General features: G+C 48.0%; 7 protein-coding genes across 8 annotated transcripts; 4 read left to right on the top strand and 3 right to left on the bottom strand.

Moving 5' to 3' along the window:
* Nucleotides 1-410: 410 nt before the first annotated feature.
* FOXG_10925 (uncharacterized protein) lies at nt 411-2,166 on the bottom strand (the record flags this gene model as incomplete). Its single annotated transcript, XM_018390396.1, has 5 exons — nt 1,998-2,166; nt 1,715-1,947; nt 1,392-1,660; nt 687-1,329; nt 411-606 (listed from the first exon to the last, which is right to left on the bottom strand). Exons 1-5 carry the CDS (start codon nt 2,124-2,126, stop codon nt 411-413), a joined length of 1,470 nt encoding a protein of 489 aa, XP_018248845.1. The 5' UTR covers nt 2,127-2,166.
* Nucleotides 2,167-2,565: 399 nt separating this feature from the next.
* On the top strand, nt 2,566-3,802 carry FOXG_10926 (methylisocitrate lyase). Its single transcript, XM_018390397.1, has 3 exons — nt 2,566-3,115; nt 3,162-3,428; nt 3,496-3,802. The coding sequence occupies exons 1-3, from the start codon at nt 2,620-2,622 to the stop codon at nt 3,777-3,779; spliced, it is 1,047 nt and encodes a 348-aa protein (XP_018248846.1). The 5' UTR covers nt 2,566-2,619; the 3' UTR covers nt 3,780-3,802.
* FOXG_20405 (uncharacterized protein) lies at nt 3,794-5,114 on the bottom strand. The gene is made up of 2 exons (XM_018400687.1): nt 5,012-5,114; nt 3,794-4,935 (listed from the first exon to the last, which is right to left on the bottom strand). Exons 1-2 carry the CDS (start codon nt 5,042-5,044, stop codon nt 3,982-3,984), a joined length of 987 nt encoding a protein of 328 aa, XP_018248847.1. The 5' UTR covers nt 5,045-5,114; the 3' UTR covers nt 3,794-3,981.
* Nucleotides 5,115-5,242: 128 nt separating this feature from the next.
* Nucleotides 5,243-6,754, top strand: FOXG_10927 (uncharacterized protein). The gene is made up of 6 exons (XM_018390398.1): nt 5,243-5,470; nt 5,520-5,590; nt 5,640-5,851; nt 5,905-6,001; nt 6,054-6,345; nt 6,396-6,754. The coding sequence occupies exons 1-6, from the start codon at nt 5,437-5,439 to the stop codon at nt 6,656-6,658; spliced, it is 969 nt and encodes a 322-aa protein (XP_018248848.1). The 5' UTR covers nt 5,243-5,436; the 3' UTR covers nt 6,659-6,754.
* A 467-nt stretch (nt 6,755-7,221) lies between these two features.
* Nucleotides 7,222-9,509, top strand: FOXG_10928 (uncharacterized protein; the record flags this gene model as incomplete). The annotated part of the gene is made up of 3 exons (XM_018390399.1): nt 7,222-7,675; nt 7,844-7,971; nt 9,156-9,509. 3 exons carry the CDS (start codon nt 7,222-7,224, stop codon nt 9,507-9,509), a joined length of 936 nt encoding a protein of 311 aa, XP_018248849.1.
* An 890-nt stretch (nt 9,510-10,399) lies between these two features.
* FOXG_10929 (uncharacterized protein) lies at nt 10,400-12,845 on the top strand (the record flags this gene model as incomplete). Its single annotated transcript, XM_018390400.1, has 2 exons — nt 10,400-10,703; nt 10,757-12,845. Exons 1-2 carry the CDS (start codon nt 10,492-10,494, stop codon nt 12,843-12,845), a joined length of 2,301 nt encoding a protein of 766 aa, XP_018248850.1. The 5' UTR covers nt 10,400-10,491.
* Nucleotides 11,572-14,187, bottom strand: FOXG_10930 (uncharacterized protein). 2 transcript variants are annotated; one of them, XM_018390402.1, is made up of 3 exons: nt 14,082-14,187; nt 13,043-14,011; nt 11,572-12,982 (listed from the first exon to the last, which is right to left on the bottom strand). In XM_018390402.1, exons 2-3 carry the CDS (start codon nt 13,982-13,984, stop codon nt 12,929-12,931), a joined length of 996 nt encoding a protein of 331 aa, XP_018248852.1. In that variant the 5' UTR covers nt 13,985-14,011; nt 14,082-14,187; the 3' UTR covers nt 11,572-12,928. The 2 variants fall into 2 exon arrangements, with proteins under 2 accessions (XP_018248852.1, XP_018248851.1); XM_018390401.1 differs by having other exon boundaries at nt 13,043-14,187.
* Nucleotides 14,188-14,348: the final 161 nt, after the last annotated feature.

Raw genomic sequence — 14,348 nt, forward strand, 5'->3', positions numbered from 1 at the left:
GGATATAAGTACCTCTCCGACGAATGTCCGCTGATCACCAGGTGACGGCATCACTAGCATCGAATGGGACTAATTCAGCGGGCTGGCTTGGCATCGTGCGGGGAATTGACGGGTTCGGACCCGGACCCGGATCACTTTGGGGCAACTTGAGAAATCTGGCTCAGGAAATGGCTTCCGAATGGAAAATACAGATAATAAAGATTGAATGCGTGTTGATTCTCTGTAAATTAAGCGTACATGATGTATCCAACGACAAAAAAGGCCAAGCATATGATTGTAATGCTGCAAAGATCGAATCCTGTACTATTGAATTGAATAACTAACAAACTATGTAATGGATCATACTCAAGCAAGCCAACTTGTTGGGAAGAATCTTCCACCATTCCAACAAATCAGAACAAACCACTATGCTATGTGAGGTAGCGAAAATTCTTGTTCTTATCACCAAGCTCCGTAACATCAACAGCCAAATCGGAATCGACGGGGCCATATTTACGGTCTCTTCTCTTGTTCTCACGTTCCAAAGCAAAGTGCAGGCCTAATGCAAGAATAGAAATGAGTCCGGTTAGTCCACAGCCAATGGCGGTACCCCGAAGGTAAAGAGGTCTGGTCAAGCATTGTGTTAGCATACGAACGCCCAAGTATGAGGTTTTGAAAGAAGATACTCGAGCAAAAGAGACACTTACCCGTCAGAACTGGGGAAGACAACACTGCTAACAAAGGAGGAGCATTGACCAAAGGTAGCTAGAATCGCTAGTCCAGCACCCTTCTTAGAGTCTCCTCCTTGATTATTCAGCAGCCAGGTGATGTTGATGCAAAGCGCAGGGAAGACTCCACAGGATGCTAGAAAGATGGCGGCATAACGGGTTGCCCTCTTGGACTCATCCTGAACAACGACCAGCATAAGGTAGCCAATAAAGCCAATGAGCGCGCTACCGCTGACAACATATCCTCTCTTACCATACCTGTCACTCACCAAAGCTGCCAGTACGCAGCAAAGGAAGGCTAGAAAGTATGGCGGCGCAGTGAGGCCCTGTGCAGTGACGGATGAGTAGCCCATATCGCGGACAATTGTCGGGAGAAAGTTAGAAAGGCCGGCGAAAGAGTAGTTGCAGCAGAAATGAATGACGGTATGGATGTAGTTCTGGTAGTCTGCCAGGCCAGCAAATATTTGGTTCCAGCGAACTCCAGTCTTCTTGGTGCGATCGCGAACCTGGAGCCGCTCAACAGCGTAGGTGGAATCTTTCTCAGATAGGTATTTGGCCCTGTCTGGGGAATCTGCTAAGAAGAACCAAACGACGATGGAGAAAGCTACAGTGGGGGCACCCTCTATAGTAACAGACTAGTCAGAAAGCTGTGACCAAGACAGCTGAGCAGACTTTTCAACGTACCGATGATGAAGAGGTATCTCCAAGGCTCCAATGAGCCACTGATATGGGTGATTCCGTAAGCCAACGCAGAAGCGAAGCAATTGGCTAATGGCGACATTCCAAGTAGGAGAGAAACACGAAAGCCCAGCTCATCACGACGGTAGAACAAAGACAGGAAGTACGGAGCACCAGCACCAAACGCAGCCTCGAATACACCAAGCAGCGCTCGGGTAGCAATAAGTCCGCCGAGATTCTGCGCGGCACCAGCGCACATGGCTGCCGTTCCCCAACTACAAGAAACACACCGTCAGTGCCTATGCAATACGAGATAGAGGCTTACATACCAAACGCAAAGCGCGGCGACGTATTCGCTCGCAGGGAGGATCTTCCAGAATAGGCTGGTCCACTCGAAGCAAACGTAGCAGATGTAGAACGCGTTGAGGACCCAGGCCCATTCAGAGTCGCTGAGGCCTAGGTCATCCTTTGCACCGGCGGTTTTGGCGTTGCCGATATTTCCTCGGTCGAGATAGGATAGGATGTATAGGCAGCAAACGATGGGAAGAAGACGGCGGTCAAACTAGGTGACTATTAGTAGAATTACTATATGTAGCACTGGTAGTAGCTTACCGTATTCTTGATACGCTTGTTGGCCTCTTCGGGAACGTCGACGCGTTGCTGGTCTTGGTGCTCTGCTGCATGTTCAAGTTCCTCTGCGCCCAAGGACATCTTGTGCTCAGACTCTGGGTGATTCATCATGAGGGTGTACCGAAAGGCGAATTGGAGATGTAGATGAAGCTTGATGAATTGGGAGTTCGGGATGGATACTTCTCGAGGATTTCAGTGGGTTTTAGTAGTCGAGAGCTGGACTGTCACTTTTGAAGCGCTTTGACTCTATCATCGACAGATCCCGTCAGTCTCCGGGATTCAAGGTTTGTAGCTCGCAGAAAGGGGGGCATCTGATCTCGGGTCCAGATGCTTCCCGATCCAAGATGCGGGGTCCCCGCATACCCCAGATTCTCTGAGAACTATCCGGGGGAGCCCTCCTTAGATCCGGACTGTGCTCTGCTCCGGATAGATGAGTATCCGTCACTTTCCGAGCATATCCGAATCTCAACCAGCGCCGAACCTTTGCCTATCCCTAGGCTTTATGTATATAAGATGTTCATTAAACGTCTCCATTTCGACTGTTCATCATCAATCATCTTATCATCCCAACACCACATCTCAGCATCAAATACTCCCATTCACAATGTCCAAGTCCATTGTCAACAGCACCCCCTACCCCTTCCAGTTCAATGCACCAACCCTGCAAAAGCCGGGCAAGGCTGGACAGATCGTGGATGTAACGGGCACTTTGAAAAATGTCCGCGGCAAGATCCCATCCGTCCAGGCGTCAGCTCTCCGCACCATGATGCTCGAAGCCCATAATGACCCTACAAAGATCCTCGCCCACTGCTGCAGCTATGACGGTCTTTCATCACGGCTCTGCGAGGAAGCTGGTTTTCCAATGATCTTCCTCGCTGGATATGCTGTATCTAGTGCCTACGGTCTGCCTGACACTGGTTATATCGCAATGGCTGAGGTGTGCGATAAGATTCAGGAAACCGTGCGGCAGGTCTCTGTCCCTGTCATGGCCGATGGAGATACAGGCTACGGTAGCCCGCTCAACGTTAAAAGAACCGTGGAGAGTTATGCTCATGCCGGCGCCGCTGGAATCATGATTGAGGATCAAACCTGGCCAAAGCGTAAGTTTTGAAATTTACCTGGATGGTCTAGAGCTAACTGCCTCAGGCTGTGGCCATACCAAGGGAAAGTCTGTTGTCTCTCGTGGTGAGGCATATGCCCGTATTCAGGCGGCTTGCGACGCTCGAGATCAAGGCAAGGATATTTTCGTCCTTGCGAGAACCGACGCTCTGATCCACGGCTGGGAAGAGGCCTTGAGTCGTGCCAAAGAGTTCAAGAGAATCGGCGTCGATGCCGTTTTTGTTGAGGCCCTTCCCGATCGCGAGGCTATGCGGCGATGTGTAGAAGAGATTGGCATCCCCACATTTGCAAACAGTAAGTTACGCCCCTTGGCTGTGATCTGGCTCCAATCATTCTCATTCGTGCTAACTTATTGTGTTAGTCATTGAAGGAGGAAAGACCGAGAATCTGTCAGCGAAGGACCTCGCAGAACTAGGATTCTGTGCTGTGGCATACCCCTGGACTCTTGTTGCTGCTAAGCTCAAGAGTATTCGCGAGACCTTGGAAGAACTCAAGAAGAGTATGACCGTGGGAAAGCCGCCTATGATTCTTTCATACAGTGAAGTTTGCGAAGGTGTTGGATTCAATAAGTACTGGGATCTGGAGGAGAGGTATAAGTTCAAAGACGATGGTCTCGTAACTGACCCTACAAACGGCCATGTTTAGTCGTCGTATTTGATATAAAAGGCCATATCATCTACTGGAGCAAATAGAAATTTCTCATCTTCCAATTGCGTGCAGCTCCATCATGTCTAGCTTAGTAAACGTTGTCGAGATTGGCCATAGTGCACTAAAACATTAATACTTTGCCGCTCAACGGGGATAAGGAGATGCTGTGCTTAAGGACAGCTGCAACAGATATTACCATTTACCCTTCCATTTCACGTCTTATAAAAGGAGTAAATAGCTGATCAACGACATCGATATTCCATCGAGGTCCGTCCCCAAAGCAGACACAGCTATCGTACAGCCTACACTTGACGTCTTCCAGCAGATAGTGCAACACTGCATTCCCTTCTCCCAGTGCAGCCTTTCTCAAAGTCTCCAATGCTTCATCACTCAATGTTTTCCTGAGTCGTTTCTCAATCCCGTTACATGACAGCCACTGATCTGGATCCTTGCCCGTGGAACGATACTCTGTTTCTATGAGACTGCAAAGTACAAGTCCCAGATCCTTTTCAGCGGCGACAGCATGCGCTTGGCTAATGGAACCCGTTTGCTTATACTCAACCCTTGCCTTTGCCATGGTTTCGATAAAAGAGGGCTTGATATCTTGCGTGGCTTTGGAATGCTTCAGACCTTTTTGGATGACTGTTTTGGAGTTGTGTTGCGTGCATAGTGTCTGGTAATGCTCCATGACTGACCAGAAGAGAAGGCCCGCAAATGTCTCCGCACCTGCACCGAGGTATGGCAAGATATCTTGGGGAGGAAGCGAAACGCGTAGGTAATGTAATGGGTCTAGCCACATACTGCACTCCAGCCGATACTGTGTTGCTTGCGAGGGAGTCGACGGCAGATGTACATCGCTAAACAAGATCCGCGGGTCACTTGCGTCAGAAGTGGCAGTTTCTCCACTCATTGACCCAACATTTGAAGGCTGTCCTTCATCAGGTGAGATTCTTGCAGGGACTTCTAGTTCAGCAGCCAATGCGAGGTCACGAAAGATGCCAAGCATCTCGGGTCGTTCATCGCCTCGAGCTGCATCAAGTAGTCTCTGAATGCTCTGCTTAAGACGGGCATTTTGGTTTGCTAGCGCATGGGTCGACTGGGCTTGACGCTTGCGAAAAGCTGCTTGGGAGCGTCGGCCTCGCTCGCGACGACGCTGTAACATGTTAGCGCGAGGACCCGGTCGTTTTTGACAAGAATAGTCTAGCTATTTCTCACAGAAAGCAACTTACAGTCAGTTCATCCTGAGGCTCTGCGGTACCCATGTTCCCTTCTTCGAAAGCTCTTGGAATTATTTATTGGTCTAGGAAAATAATGTTTGTCCAAACCGCAGACCAGATATTGGATTTGTCAGATTGAAGCGGAGTAGTAAGCCGAGATGCCTTGTCCTGATTGGGTGGGTAATGGCACCGATTACCCCGATCACGTAACCGTCGGGGACAGCTCAGGCCGACTCAGTATCACCAAAAGGTTGAAGGATTGAGGTTACGTGTTCGGGATAAAATGTCTGCCCGGGGCCAGAAATTGACTAATGAAGAGATTCCCCTGTCAAGGCGAAGGTTTACCTATAAAGATGAGAAACTTTTCACTTTACAGAAATAGATGAGAATCACAGAGTTCACAAATATCACTCAATCATCCTTAGAAGTCAATCAGCATGGTTAGAATCGCTATCGCAGGAGCTTCAAGCGGTATGTTTAGCCCTTCCATTTCACTCTGCCAATTACTGAATTTCTCCAGAGCTCGCTAGAGAAATCATCGACAGGCTTGTTGCTACTGGGAAGCACGAAATTATTGCACTCGTCCGCAAGGTATGTCGAATCATGACCTGCCGGTAACCCTAGCAACTGACAAGCCTAGGAACCATCTGCATTTCCTGAGCTCCCAGGTGTCACCTGGATTCAAACTGATTACAAAAACAAGGCGGAACTCGTTGAGTTGTTTCGCGGCGTTGAAACCGTTCTTTCTTTCCTTGCCGTTCACTTGGATCCCGGTAATGAGACCCAAAAGCGACTTATTGACGCAGCTGTTGAGGCTGGCGTGAAGAGGTTCGCCCCATCTGAGTGGGCAACGTGAGTTTTCCATCAAGCAGTGACAAGCATTATTTCAACTGACTATGCTTCAGAGGAGCCAAACTGGCAGACTCGCTCGATGTTATGTCATGGTACAGCGGAAAGATTGAGATCAGAGAGTATCTCAAGAGCCTGAATCTTGATAGAAAGGTAGCATAACCCAGATACTTTCTTCATTACAGGAACTAACTTGGTCAATTAGGTTATCGAGTATTCACTCTTCCAGCCCGGTGGCTTTATGGATTACCTTTGCCACCCGTACAAGACTGCAAAGTACATCACCACTACCGTCGTCAATATCGATTTCGTCAAAAGACATGCTATAGTCGTCGAAGGTACACTTGACGACGAGATCACCTATACAAGTGTCGAAGACATTGCCAACATCGTCACCCGGGCTATCGACTTTGAGGGCGAGTGGCCGGTGGTAGGAGGTATCAGCGGTGATCGAATCTCTATTCGTCAGCTTCTAAAAGTTGGAGAAGAACTGCGAGGTCAGCAAACCGGCCAAACAAAAGTAAACAAAGGTACTGACTTTACATAGGAGAACCCTTCGCTATCGAGTGGCTCAAGATGGAAGACCTCGCCGCTGGAGAACTCAAGACAGATAATTATCCCAGACTTCCACTGCCATCTGTTCCTCAGGACCAGGTGGAAGCTTTCTCAAAGATGGTGGTTATCGGTACACTGACTGCTTTCCACCGTGGAGCTTGGACCGTCTCGGATGAGTGGAATCGGAAGTTCCCTGATTATAAGTTTACGAAAGTCGATGAGCTGTTGAGGTCCGCATGGGATGGCAAGAACTAATCGGTATTGCTATTTATGTAATTCTTTGAGGATTAAAAAACCATCCTTCAAGAGATTTAGTATATACGTGAGCAGACCAAATATTTTAAACTAGGAATGTTTTCAACGAAAACTGTGCATTAACGTATGTCAGTGGCTACCAAGTATTCTTGAACTTTCCGTCACCTATCTTTGGTAGTGGCACCCTCTGGTGTTGACAAGGGGGTCAAATTGAATGCCGATTAGTAAACTAGCGCTCAGCCATGATTCATCAGCACCATTTGAGGTTTCACAAGCTGACTCACGGCGCACGATTTTACCCAAAAGGGTAAGCTTTAACCTAAGTTAGGACCCACCTAAATCTTGAAAACGGATCATCTTGCGATCAATGGTGAAACCAAGAGAAAGTGAGAAAACTATTTAGATTAACGATCTTCCCAGATCAGCTATCGTTTTATTCAGCTACCGCACTAGTCTAGACATTGAAAGGCTTATCCTACTCTTCTCTCATAAATACCTCCTAAGCCCTCACCAACAGACGTTTACAGTCCAGGAATATCTACAGTGCCAATAATCCCACCAGCATGTCTAACTATCCCAACTATTATCCACCACCTGGCCCTCCGCCTGGCACCAATACGAACCAGCCCCCGACAGGCTATTCTCCATACTATCAGGCACATCCCGACGCACCTCCACCCGGTTACCAACAACCCATCTATCCACCTGCACCAGGACCTTCTGGCCTGCAAGGACCACCAAGCTACTACCCTCGTGTAGGCTTCACCAGACTTTCCTCCAAGTTCCATATCTGGAATGTCATGACCAGCGGCGGCACCAGTTGTCTCCAGCTTGGCCCTCAGCTCAATGGCACAGTAGCCTACTCTGCAAAGATGTTCTCTAGCAGCAGACTCAAGATCAAGGAGGGTCCATATGCATCTGAGAATTTGCCTATCTGCACTATAGAGAGTCGGCATACTTTCAGCAGCAAAAGTACCATCACCTTTGACGGCATTCAAGCAAACTTCGTGGAGACGAGTATGTTTAACGATGGCGCAACATGGCCGTTTGATGTCGAGGTCAATGGTACCTCTCAGAGGTGGCAGTGGAGAAAGAAGAAGGCACAACAAACATCAACACTGAGACAGATAATTAAAGCCTTTTCCGAAAGTGACTTTGGAAGCTGGGAGCTTGTCCCTGTTTTAGGTCAAGGCTGGCCTATCGCCACCTTTGAGGCATCTGGAGGAAACACCTTTGAGGATAACGCAGCACTTGGCGTATTTGAGTTTCACGGACCGGCAGCTGTTGGCCAGTTGGGTGACATTTTTGCAAATGTATCTATCGCTATCTTGCTGCGCATTATATCTCAACATTACATCAGTAGAATTGCGGCGTTGGCAGGCTCATAGTTAGCCAATGTCTGGTTGGATATGGAGACGACTGTTTCAGAGCATGGAATCAATCGTGACTCAATAAAAACACGCCGTTGCTATTTTCAGCTTTTCCCAGCTCTTTAATAATTAGGCAAACAACGTGCAGCACATAGTATCATAAGATTGTACTACCATCTACACACTCCTGATAAACTGACACGATTCAACCTCACCCACCGGGAGCAGTCGCGGGACCTTAAGATTACATCGGCATCCTAAATACTCAAAGATTTTAATGTAAGGTCTTACACAATACCAATCTAATCCATACTTGCCCCTTAGGGCGGAGAATGATATTGCGAGGCTGCTATAACTCCAACGGTCCTTTCTCCCATATAAGGAAGATTTCCTGGTCGATCCATTTTCTACTTTTATCCAAAATCCGGAGATCAAACTTCCATAGTAGTCTAGCAAATACAGTGCATATAACCTAAGTTAAAGGAGGAAGGTTGAGGCTAGTTAATAAGTAAAATAAATGTTTAAACTATTTAAGACTTTAGAGATACTTGTTTGGTATATCCTTAAAGGCGAACCTATAGAGCTAGAGAAGAAAAGCTTATCTAGGTCTATAATCAATAGCCTTGATAAGTAAAGGGTTCCCGAGAGCCTTCTGGAGTTATGATATGGCCCGGCAAACACATTTTAAAGCAAATAGAATTCTTCTCTGCATCTTGGAGGTAGAAATTGTTATACTTGCTGTTCATTGCATCCTGCAGGGAGTTAATATGACAATCTGGATAGAGAACTCTCCATGGTTCAATGCAACTCTGATCCTTAAAGCTCTTCATGGCCATGATTAGAGCATCCAGACGACTGAAATACTGAGGAGCGGCTTGTTGTTGATCTTGACGTTGGAGTCGGCGTAAGGTGCGAGAGGCATACCAGTGCTGTTCTTGCCGGAGGGAAGAAGATTGGTGATTTAATATGGGTCGACCTGGAGCGTCATAGTCAGAACCAATATCTCAGTGGAAACAGACAACGAATACCTACCATCATGTTATAAAGTTCATGCTCGTTCGTGCAATGGACCGCGTAATAAAGGTTGTAGTCTTCTACCAGATTCACGATGACTATCTGAACTTCAGTGCCTACGCGTCCCAAAAGGGCTTCGCCGAGGACATGGACGAGGGCAAGTTCTCGTTCCCCATCGTGGCATTGAGAAGCATCCTGAGTTTCGGGGTCAAATCCTCGTCGTCTTTAGACAGTGCCCAGCCAGCGCGACCGCTGAGGCTCAGCCGCTGTCCAGGAAGGTCAAGGATCATATGATCAAGTGCATTGCGTCGTCTGGCGGCTTCGACGAGACTCTGAAGTGCTTGAAGAGCATGGAGCACGAGATCGAGCTAGGGATGGTCAAGGTTGAAGAGAAATCGGGTCAAGCTAATTCCCTCTTGAGACTCTGCCTGGCTGCGTTGAGCATGGAAGGACAAGAGAAGATTTGATTTTTAAATTAAGTTCTTAAATTATAATTCCAAGTTTAATAGTATGAAACCCACAAGTCAAACCTGTATGGCGCCCTCGCCCACAACAATCTCGTCTTGAAGCATGCTCCGAAGTCGATAAGATTCGACCAGACTATCTACTTCTCGATACTGTCCTTTTAACCGGGACTGGAGTATCTTTTGCAGATTGGAAACAGGGTGAGCCTTTGCAACAAACTTATCAGAGAGCGCATACGGTTCAGACTTGAGTAACGTCTGGAGAACGGTATGAGCCCTGTGCATTACCGCGTCCAGCATCTCGTGATAGTGCAGATTTTAACCCTCAGGGAGCTATCAGCTCACGTGGTTTTTAAAGCTGCCGATGGGACGTACGAGCGGTATATCGAGGTGAATTCTCCTCAATGGGGAGAAAATGGGAGCCGATATCAGGCTTCCGAGCTTAAAAAGGGCCGAGTGCCCGACGGTTTCTTGTATATTAGCCGTGACCCTTTGCATTTCCCAAGTCCAAGCGCACCAATATTTAACTTCTCCTAATCTCCGTAAGCTTTCTAACCCTGATAGACACAACCACCACAATAAACGCCTGCTGATCGTGACCTCATTCTTCAATGTATTATGCTTTTATTAAAAGTTTTGCTATTAGGCTATTTATAGTGTTGCATCAGTCCGTATTTTGCCTGAAACTGCACTCTCTACACCCCGCATCCCCGCGGCTCCCCGCACTTAGTGATAATATCCGATAGGCTTCAACTGGGGTTAGACAATTGCCGATCGTTCCATATGCCGTTCTGAGAACACTGCGTCATTGAGTTTTTATTTTCTCGGCTATGGTGAGCCCCAAATGAGCATATGCATGACTCCGCAGTAACCGGATGGAAAGATCATTAAATGATCAAGCCGAGTGAGTAATAAGTATAAAAGCACACAGAGAGTACAAGAGCTTTTGGCCAAGACAAGGTTGTTCTTAAGGCCGAGTGACACGATGTTACTCAATCTTCAGGTCGCTGCCAGCGCTTTATCGCTTTCTCTTTTGAATGGGCTGGCTACAGCTGCTACGCCTTATATCCTGCCTGACTGTACCAAAGGACCTCTGAGCAAGAATGGAATTTGCGATACATCGTTATCTCCTGCTAAAAGAGCTGCTGCTCTGGTTGCTGCTTTGACACCCGAAGAGAAGGTGGGCAATCTGGTCAGGTAAGATACTCGCCCATAATCGCTATTTTGGGATCGGAGTTGACTTAGAGTAGTAATTCAACTGGTGCACCAAGAATCGGACTTCCAAGGTACAACTGGTGGAACGAAGCCCTCCATGGACTCGCTGGATCTCCAGGTGGTCGCTTTGCTGATACCCCTCCCTACAACGCCGCCACATCGTTTCCTATGCCTCTTCTCATGGCAGCTGCTTTCGATGATGATTTGATTCATGACATCGGCAATGTCGTCGGCACCGAAGCGCGTGCGTTCACCAACGGTGGCTGGCGCGGAGTTGACTTCTGGACACCCAACGTCAACCCCTTCAAAGATCCACGATGGGGTCGTGGCTCCGAAACTCCCGGTGAAGATGCTCTTCATGTCAGCCGCTATGCTCGGTATATCGTTAGAGGTCTTGAAGGCGATAAGGAGCAGCGACGTATTGTTGCGACTTGCAAGCATTACGCTGGAAACGACTTCGAAGACTGGGGGGGTTTCACGCGTCACGACTTCGATGCGAAGATTACTCCGCAAGACTTGGCTGAGTACTACGTTAGACCTTTCCAGGAGTGTACTCGCGATTCAAAGGTCGGGTCCATCATGTGCGCTTACAACGCCGTAAACGGCATCCCCGCTTGCGCGAACTCTTATCTCCAGGAGACTATCCTCAGAGGGCACTGGAACTGGACACGCGATAACAACTGGATTACGAGTGATTGTGGAGCTATGCAGGATATTTGGCAGAATCACAAGTATGTCAAAACCAACGCTGAAGGTGCCCAGGTGGCTTTTGAGAACGGCATGGACTCAAGTTGCGAGTACACTACTACCAGTGACGTCTCCGATTCCTATAAGCAAGGTCTCTTGACCGAGAAGCTCATGGATCGTTCGTTGAACCGTCTTTTCGAGGGTCTTGTTCATACTGGTTTCTTCGATGGTGCCAAAGCACAATGGAACTCGCTCAGCTTTGCGGATGTCAACACCAAGGAGGCACAGGACCTAGCACTCAGGTCTGCTGTCGAGGGTGCAGTTCTTCTGAAGAACGACGGCACTCTACCTCTCAAGCTCAAGAAGAAAGATAGTGTTGCTTTGATCGGATTCTGGGCCAACGACACATCCAAGCTCCAAGGCGGTTACAGTGGACGTGCTCCATTCCTCCATAGCCCGCTGTACGCAGCTGAGAAGCTTGGTCTTGACACCAATGTGGCCTGGGGCCCAACACTGCAGAACAGCTCCTCCCATGATAACTGGACTACCAATGCTGTTGCTGCTGCCAAGAAATCCGATTACATCCTGTACTTTGGTGGTCTCGACGCTTCAGCCGCAGGCGAGGACAGAGACCGCGAAAATCTTGACTGGCCCGAGAGCCAGTTAACTCTTCTCCAGAAGCTCTCTAGTCTCGGCAAGCCATTGGTTGTGATTCAGCTAGGTGATCAAGTCGATGACACTGCTCTTTTGAAGAACAAAAAGATCAACAGTATTCTTTGGGTAAACTACCCTGGTCAAGATGGCGGTACTGCGGTCATGGACTTACTCACCGGACGAAAGAGTCCAGCGGGTCGACTACCCGTCACGCAGTATCCCAGTAAATACACTGAGCAAATTGGCATGACCGACATGGACCTGAGACCTACCAAGTCATTACCAGGAAGGACTTATCGCTGGTACTCTACTGCAGTTCTGCCCTATGGCTTTGGACTCCACTACACTACCTTCAAAGCCAAGTTCAAGTCCAACAAGTTGAACTTTGACATCCAGAAGCTTCTCAAGGGCTGCAGTGCTCAATACTCTGATACTTGTGCTCTGCCCCCCATTCAAGTCAGCGTCAAGAACACTGGTCGTATTACCTCTGACTTTGTGTCTCTCGTCTTTGTCAAGAGTGAAGTTGGGCCGAAGCCATATCCGCTCAAGACACTTGCGGCTTATGGTCGCTTGCATGATGTCGCGCCATCTTCGACGAAGGATATCTCACTTGAGTGGACGTTGGATAACATTGCGCGAAGGGGAGAGAATGGTGATTTGGTTGTTTATCCAGGGACTTACACCCTGTTGCTGGATGAGCCTACGCAAGCGAAGATCGAAGTCACGTTGACTGGAAAGAAGGCTACTTTGGACAAGTGGCCTCAAGACCCCAAGTCAGCTTGATTTCAGCTAGGGTACTAAGAATTGACAGAACTATATGGTCTTATAAATATTATGTCTATAGTTTGAATCCAAGGCTTCATCTTTCATGTCCACAGTAACAAATTCCGCTCCTTATCCATTGCATTGATAAATGTGTACTATAAATGGTTGTCAGTAAGATCGGACGTAAGCCACAGCTAAATAGATATGAGACGTACCTCCATGAATCTGGGCATGCCATATACCCTGTCGCCAATCCAGTTGTCCTCATTGCTCACTGGCCTCAAGCCCATCGCCTCTAGAGAATACCACCACTTCAACCAGGATCTAAGGTCGTTTGGAACCGTGACGCCTTCTGGTGCTTTCTTAAGATGCATCTCGACCAACAACTGACCAAAAGGCAAAGTCGCATTTCCATTCTTCCTCTGCTCTTTGACAGATTCAATCAGCGACGTGAGAGCGTCAAACTCGGCTCCCTCTATGTCCATCTTGATAAGATCAACATAAGAATGCCCATTTATCTTCATAAGATCCTGTATCGAAAACACAGGCGGTCTAACCTTGCTGTCTGATACCTTTCCAATCATCGCTTTTTGAAATTTGGCACGCGACCATATAAACTCGGGAACTTGCTGCGCCCACTTATCAACGGTGCCGTCGTATCCCCATATACGAGCATTCGTGCGCTGGAGTAGTTCTGCCTCAAAAGAGGAGTCGTCACTCACCCCGAATGAGTAGACGATGAGTTCCCGTGCCTTGTTTGAGTCTGACGATGGGCCAGGGCATTCCTTCTCATAGCGCGACATACCGCAGATTATCTTGCCGCCATCGCTGATTGACCCAACGCGCTCAAGATCGTGGGGACAGAAGAAGCTTGGGCGAGCAAAGTCCCATACGTTGAACGGGTTCATGTATCCGTCGGGAAACTTTGCATCATGGCCAACTACTTGGGCCATTTCTTCGCGAGCTTTGATAGAGCGTTTCCATAGCTTTTCGGCATGAGCGAGTCTTGAGTTTAGATGAGGATCGTTACTAAAGACGGCTGCATGATTTTGTAAAGATAGTGATGTTGAGAAGTGAGGGGATGATCTCGCGAAGAGTATAGTACAGAGCAGTAATGTCGCGAAGATAAAGGTAACTGTGACCAGTCTGTGAGACATGGCTGTGATGAAGTGGGTCTCAGGAAACTGAATGGATTTTCAGCATGAATCCTAGAATCGATGTAGGGTAGCGAGAAATGTAAAAAACAGAACTCACATCAAGAATACTCAACGCAGCTGATATTGGCCATGAGTTTTCTCATAGTGAATTGAGGTAATTATCCCCTTTCCACTGCTGTTTTGGGTTTCACCTGAAGTGGCACGATCCGTTCGCAGAGCAGACGCGGACTCCAGATTAATAGGGCTAGTCCTACACATAGAGCTCGGATCAACTTGCCGAGACGGGATAAACGGCAATGTGGATCGCTCCAGGTTAAGCTGTTTTCTCGATGAACCAATTTACCTGTCAACATGATAAGTTCGG

Source organism: Fusarium oxysporum, chromosome 1 (assembly GCF_000149955.1).
Source record: "Fusarium oxysporum f. sp. lycopersici 4287 chromosome 1, whole genome shotgun sequence".
In the NCBI taxonomy this organism is placed as follows: domain Eukaryota; kingdom Fungi; phylum Ascomycota; class Sordariomycetes; order Hypocreales; family Nectriaceae; genus Fusarium; species Fusarium oxysporum.

Coding starts and splice junctions, on each gene's coding strand:
- FOXG_10926 (XM_018390397.1), top strand. CDS start 2,620: ATGTCCAAGTCCATTGTCAACAGCACCCCCTACCCCTTCCAGTTCAAT. Junction 3,116..3,161: donor GGATCAAACCTGGCCAAAGC/GTAAGTTTTGAA, acceptor TAACTGCCTCAG/GCTGTGGCCATACCAAGGGA. Junction 3,429..3,495: donor CATCCCCACATTTGCAAACA/GTAAGTTACGCC, acceptor TTATTGTGTTAG/TCATTGAAGGAGGAAAGACC.
- FOXG_20405 (XM_018400687.1), bottom strand. CDS start 5,044: ATGGGTACCGCAGAGCCTCAGGATGAACTGACT. Junction 4,936..5,011: donor AGCCTCAGGATGAACTGACT/GTAAGTTGCTTT, acceptor AACATGTTACAG/CGTCGTCGCGAGCGAGGCCG.
- FOXG_10927 (XM_018390398.1), top strand. CDS start 5,437: ATGGTTAGAATCGCTATCGCAGGAGCTTCAAGCG. Junction 5,471..5,519: donor TATCGCAGGAGCTTCAAGCG/GTATGTTTAGCC, acceptor GAATTTCTCCAG/AGCTCGCTAGAGAAATCATC. Junction 5,852..5,904: donor GCCCCATCTGAGTGGGCAAC/GTGAGTTTTCCA, acceptor ACTATGCTTCAG/AGGAGCCAAACTGGCAGACT.
- FOXG_10930 (XM_018390402.1), bottom strand. CDS start 13,984: ATGTCTCACAGACTGGTCACAGTTACCTTTATCTTCGCGACATTACTG. Junction 12,983..13,042: donor GCATGCCCAGATTCATGGAG/GTACGTCTCATA, acceptor AACCATTTATAG/TACACATTTATCAATGCAAT.